Genomic DNA, 6,477 nt, shown 5'->3' with positions numbered 1-6,477 from the left:
TTTTTTTTTTTGTCGCCTTTTAATGACCACGAGTCCAGTCTTTGCTTTAAGGAACTTAGTAAGAAGTCTGCTTTTGATTTAAACAGAAGCTTTTCTGGCCCTATGGGACCTGAAAGTACAGAAAGATAATAGAGCAAAACAATTGTTTAACCTAAGGAGTGAATTGCCCGCCTTCATTAGGAAGCGCCTGGAGAAGTGTGAAACACTGAAACAAATTTAAAAGTAGATTGGAATTCTGTGAAATTTTAATAGCAGCTCAAGATTCAAAATTGTTGAACAGAACCACTACAAACATACTTGACAGGTGGAAGAGCAGAATTTGCTGCAGAGGTACCCATCAAGCAAAGACATATTTGTGCCTTGTAATCCAGTTAGATAAGTGATAAGAATTGCTTTAAATTGTCATACAATTCAAAAGTAAAAAAAGCTGTTGTGTTGCCGAAGTGAGTTTCTGCATATTCATGTAAAGTTTGGTGCACTGGTTTCATAGGCAGAACTTGGCATTAAGCACAGAGGCACAGCTGTGTGCTTGCAGTTGGAAGGCACAGCTCATGCACTTTCCATTTTCTGAAGTTTGCATCTCCAGCACTTTGTGAAAATAATCTTTGGTATTTTTTTCTTAGTAATTAAATCTTGAACTTTTATCTTTTGAAAAAAACCCAAAGCAACCTAGTATAGAGTAAGTAACTTTAATAGCTACTTAGATAATTTCCCTTTGCGTACGTAATTGGTTTCAACCTAGATACATCTATCTCAAATAGCAGAGCAACTCTGATAAATATTTCATTGCTTAATTCTCATGTCTCTAGACAGACTAATTAGAGATAAATAGATTTTTCTCATGACAAAACAGATCAAATTTCCTCTCTCCTAAGAATATCAAGTGTGTAGAAGTAACATAACATTAGTAGTGGACATATGAAGCCTTTTAACAAAGACATAAAATATTTTAATTGAAGTAATAATATAGGTTCAGTAAATATCAGTGCACTTCCTAGCTACGGCCTGTAGCACAGCTTACACTTTGCTACTTTTTGTGCTCAGAAGTTTCCTGTCTAAATTAATATTGCATTTTTTGTAACTGTTTCAGCCCATTCAGTATTTATCAATAATTGAAAATCAGTTTGAGGAATTAATCACAAAGAATTTTGGAATCTTTGAAGAATGCTTAGTCATTCCTAAAAATATTTTAACTTATGTTTTAACTTTTTTTTTTTTTGGTGGGTTTGGGTTTTTTTTTTGGGGGGGGAATTTTTTTGTTAATTAAACATTTTATATTGAGTTTGGGATATTGAGTTCAGTGGAGGAAGAAGGCAAAACCATTTGACATGACTGTTCTTCAATAAGCAAAAGTATTAATACTATGTCTGATAGTCCCTAGCCCTGTGTGAGTGGATGTGAAGTCACTGAAGAACAGGAAATTTACTGTTACGAATTGCCTATACATATGTGCATCTTTAAGCTGAAAATTCAGTTGGGTACTATTTTATCTGCTTTGGCAATTGTGTTCTTAACATTTTCTTTTATTTTCTTTTAGTATCGAGCAACTACTCTGCCTGCATTCAAGTACTATGTGACTTGTGCCTGTCTCATATTCTTCTGCATTTTTGTTGTACAGATTCTGGTATTGCCAAAGTAAGTGATATTTAATGTGTTCTTGTTCCTATGTATATTTGAAAAAAAAGAAATATAAGTAAAAAAAATTGGAATTGTTAACTTACATATGTCAGTTCATGGAAATTAAATTGAACAGAAAAGACTGGGGATTTCAGCCAATTTTCAAAGTTAGGCCTCTTTCTAATTTTACTGTTGATAGTGTTATGCCAAACATTAGTAAAATTTCTTCATTCCTTTTAGTTTCCCTCATTGCATTTTAAAATAAGTGTGACAGTTGGACATTAGAGTGAGACAAAATGGATTACAGACTTGGCACTGTGATAAATCACTGTATTTAGCTTATGACTATGATAATAGTGCTATACTGAGTATGAGAACAGAGCATTAATAACCATAAAGGTTACATTTATGCGATTAAATTTGGAATATTAAAATCCATTTCTGGAATAAATCTTTTTATTAGAATTTATACATTATGAGATTATTTATATTTGTGCTTGTTGTAGAAAGGCTGAAAACTGGAAGACAATTCTAATATAGGATGTTTTATTAGACTTCTTAAAAATAAATTTTGTGGCTGATTGTTTACACAGTGAAAATTTGGTTTTTGTTTTATAGCAATTGTTTGTAAAGCAAACACTTCATATTCCCTGTCATATAGTAATTCTTAACTCATAGTCCTTTCTCCTGTAGAGTACTTTCAAGATTATTATTTATTGTTCTATAGTATTTACTCACATTTTAATTCAAAGCCAGAAGGAAATGTTAGGAAATTATAAATTGACTTTCCATCCTGCAGACTTATAACATGTATAAAGTTTTATGGACTTCTATTCAGATGTTACAGCAAGCAGTTTCCCAGCAAATTTCTCAAATGGAGGCACAAAGCAAGGGATGCTCTTCCAAGAATTCAGCAGTATTCTGCACATGTTTGAGTGTGACTTTAAGCATTATTAAAAAATATGAAGTTAAGACATGGTAAATTTTATTTTACAAGCTCATAGTGTATTTTGATAAGTAAAAGAATTAGTTCAGGGAAACTCATGTTTTGCCACATCCCAAAAGTCAAAGGTTGATCTAACTGCTCCCAGCCAGCAGTATGATTTTTTTTGGTTTTTATTTTAGTCATAAAAATTAATCTAGATTTATCATCTCTCTTACATGTGGTCAGACTTTCATTTTGCTCTATCCTTACTATGTTGCTTAAACCAATTCTTTATCTCATTAAAATCAATCAGAATATCAGTGAACTTTGGGGAGCTGTATTCAGCTAAGGAAAATATCCTCCAGCTTGCTGGTATCTCTAACATCAGAGCAAAAGACACTTATAAATGCTTTGTCATTTTCATTACCAAAATGTTAAGTGTCTTATGATACTTTTATAGGGCTGCATATTAAATTGTAAAAGCAGAAGTGTAAAATTAGGTATTACAAATGCATGAATGGTATTCAGCTTCAGGTGGTCTGAGGATTATTTTAATAGATGCAAAAATTGAATCCAAAAAGGCAAGGTATTATACAGGCACCTGCAACTTTTATAGAAAATTAAGAGCTTTGCAAGTTAAAAAACAACAACAACAACAAAAGCTGAAAAACCACCAGTGTATGTAGTCATCACAAATGCAACTTAAATGAACATCACTGATGCTGCAAATGTTATTTCCTAATAAATTCTATCTACCCTTTTTGCTTTCTTCCAAAAGTTCTCCAGGATTTTTAAATGGTGGTCTAATGAAGACGGGGAGATGAACTAAATCTGTCACTGGGTTTTATTGATTCACGATTCCATTAACCTGGTTCTGCAGTAGTGTAATATCATTGATTTCTGTGCACACAGTCTGCTACTTAAAAGTAGATTTGGAGATATTTGATGATGGATAACATCCAGCAAGTTGCAAGCACTATGTAATATTTTCAAAATAACCAGACATTTTTGTCAATGCTGGAAAAATTTATTAATGTCTTAATTTTCTTGGGGTTAGTAAAGTGATGTGGTGTTTTAATAATAAGCTTTACACAAAGTGGTAATTATAAATTTAATCAAGAAAACAATATCTTGGGGTGAAATGTATGATGAGGAGTAGGTCTTTATTGGCATTAAATGAAAGCAAATCTTTATCATTACATTTCTTTGGAACAGGCCTGTGGTAGCTCTCTAGAATTCTTGTTTTACCAAGTGTGAGAAGTATGCCTATTAATTCACAGCAATCCTACACTCTTTATTTAAGCAAACAGAATTTGTACTAGCATGGAATTGGTACTGTTGGTTTTTTGAAATACAGACTGATGAATTGATGGAAGTATATTTCTATTGAACAGGAGATACTTCTCGTAGTGTTCAAGTAAGGGATTGTATTTAGGCTGCATTTAAGATTCTTCCCAAGTCTTCACTCTCTGAGACCATTGTGTTCAAAAAACTGTGTCCTTTGTTCCTGAGTCATGCCAAACTAACAGTCATGGTCAGGAGGCCTTCACATTATATTTTGATCAGGCACAACTGAATTTCTTCATAGGAGAGGTAGTACTTAGAAAGTTTGTCTGAAAGCAGGCACGGAAGACATAAGATGGTATAAGTGAAAGGAAAGCATTATTACTAACTATTTTTCTGCTGTATTAAAACAAACAAACAAACACCAACAATTCAAGTGGAATTATAAAACTGAACTGATACTGTTTTAACATTAAAACTGCCATACGGTCTCCATGGCTATTGAATCTTTTGATAGCTTAGTGAAAGTATCAATGCCTTTAAGAAATAAATAGCTTCTATTAGATACCAAAAGATTCTGAATTCAGTATTGGCTTGTATAATTGTCAGTTGCAGTGGCTTCATTGTGATTTTATCACCTCGAGAGAATTTGCAGTCCTATTGTTCAGAACATAGATAATAATTATCTACAAGCTAAGGAAATGCTCTGCATTAAAGGACATGTGCCAAAAGTCACATATTTTCCTAGAAGTTACAAAATTGTAGGAAAAAACCACATTCTTTTCTGTATTTTTCAATATCTTTCTGCATTTTTCAATATCTTTATCTTCACCAATAAATTTCTGGTTTTCAGTTAAATAGTTACCGAGATTGGAAAAAAATTATATTTATGTGTATCTCGTACCTCTGATAAAAATGAATTGTCCAAAGCAGATGTTTCCTAGTGAAATCAGAAAAATGCAAGTTTAGCAAAGATCATAAATTTTTTTGACATGGAACTACCTGAAGCTTGGAAAGTTCTTGTATTGTTTCCTCACTTTTAAGTTGTCTCTCTGTAGCTTATGGTCAAGGGTTGTCTTGTTTGGGTTTCTGGTGGGGGACTGTAGCAGAGAGCAGAATGAGGCCATTCCTTGAAGTGTAGAGGAGGCAAGTAAAAACTTACCTGGCTTAGGCAATTTCAGGTGCTCCTCTGACTAAATATTTTGCCCAAATCTGTCAATGCAATGCATTTGGTAACCATACATAACAAAAGCAAGGTTAGTTTACTGCAAAGACCTGTACTGGTTTTCTACTGTTTCAGTGACAGAAAAGAAATCATATTATGGCTTTCCTATGGTCATTGCCTCAAATGAGACTTGTTTATGGTGACACTTAATTTTTAGCATTTTGTTTCTCTTTGTAGCATTTTCAGCCCACTTCTTTCCTTCTAGGAGCAGCTTGAAACTATTTTGTCTTAGCTTAAGTGAAACAGAACTCTTGCTGTTCCCAGATAAGAAGGGGGTGTGGGGAGCAAAAATACTATGGGTTTTTTGCTCTGTTTTCACCACTAAAATCTGGATTGTAAGATACCACTTTTTATTACCTTGAGTCTTTTTCTCTTTGTCCTGTTCAGCTTGCTGTGTAATTCTTGTGCTCCCTCAATAACATCATTGATTATGTGAAGCTGCTACAAAGACCTTTTGTTCTTGCCTGTTGCCCGGGAGATTAAGTACTCTTTGCATAAGCTCTCTTTATGCCATGTTAATTTTATTTCCCTTGCTCTCCAGTTTCTCAAACATCTTCATTTCTTCTGCTAAAAGGATGCACTCCAAACTTGACTGATAAGGCTATTCTTGTGTTGAGCCATTTTTAAGATGTGGAGGCCCCTCTATTGTATTCTTCATATCAGAGAAAGAATAGTTATATTTTGAAATGTAGGAAAGGTTCTTTGAATGTTAATTAAGGATATACAGAATTGGAAGTGTTTATGCATATGTAAAAAATAAACCTGTTTCTCTCCTAACTGGCTCCGCTTTTAGTTTCCTAGTTTTTTTTTTCTCTTTTCTTTCATCTCTTCTGGTGCTTATGAGATTTTTCAATTCCTAAGAATAGAAACTAGTTTAAATGCTGTAATGTACAGCTTACTGTCTCAGTCTGAATGAGAAAATCTTGGAGAACATGTATTCATAAACAATAATGATCTTCAAATGACTTTTTAAAGAAGTATTATTTCATGATTAATAGATGTTATGAATTCCCAGTCATTTGTTTTTCATCAGCTGTGCTGATGCAGCCTAAAATCTGATGATTAATACTTAATATATAACAAGTTCTCTGAATGTTTGGAAGGGAAGTTCATCAATTACTCTCCAAAATGCTTTTAATGACATCAGATTGGTTGGTGATGTTAATGCTTTTTTGTTCTTTCCTGAAAATATTTTGTATAACACTGTTGTTAAAACAGATCAAAATGTTTCTTAATATTTCTGGCATGTAATGTCTGATAAGGTAAGATGTTTGCTGAGGCTCAAAGGAGTTGAGAAATATTTTTTAATTCTGTAAAAGTGTCAAATCTGGGGTTAAACCTGAAAGCAGGTACTCAGGTGAGGGACTTCATAACTGCATCTAGGTCCCATGCTTAAACAACTCCGTTGATCCAGAGCTTCTGGTCT

The 6,477-nt window shown here is 33.3% G+C and overlaps 1 protein-coding gene across 1 annotated transcript in view; it reads left to right on the top strand.

The window, feature by feature from the left end:
• Window positions 1-6,477, top strand: part of ADCY2 (adenylate cyclase 2) — a 185,105-nt gene that overhangs the window by 129,865 nt on the left and 48,763 nt on the right. Inside the window, exon 13 of the mRNA XM_031062764.1 lies at window positions 1,538-1,635. Within this exon, the coding sequence (XP_030918624.1) occupies window positions 1,538-1,635 (98 nt within the window). The remainder of the gene's footprint in view (window positions 1-1,537; window positions 1,636-6,477) is intronic.

This window comes from Geospiza fortis, unplaced genomic scaffold (assembly GCF_000277835.1).
Source record: "Geospiza fortis unplaced genomic scaffold, GeoFor_1.0 scaffold64, whole genome shotgun sequence".
In the NCBI taxonomy this organism is placed as follows: domain Eukaryota; kingdom Metazoa; phylum Chordata; class Aves; order Passeriformes; family Thraupidae; genus Geospiza; species Geospiza fortis.
The sequence above is the reverse complement of the archived record's forward strand: the minus strand, read 5'-3'. Positions and strand labels throughout refer to the sequence as shown.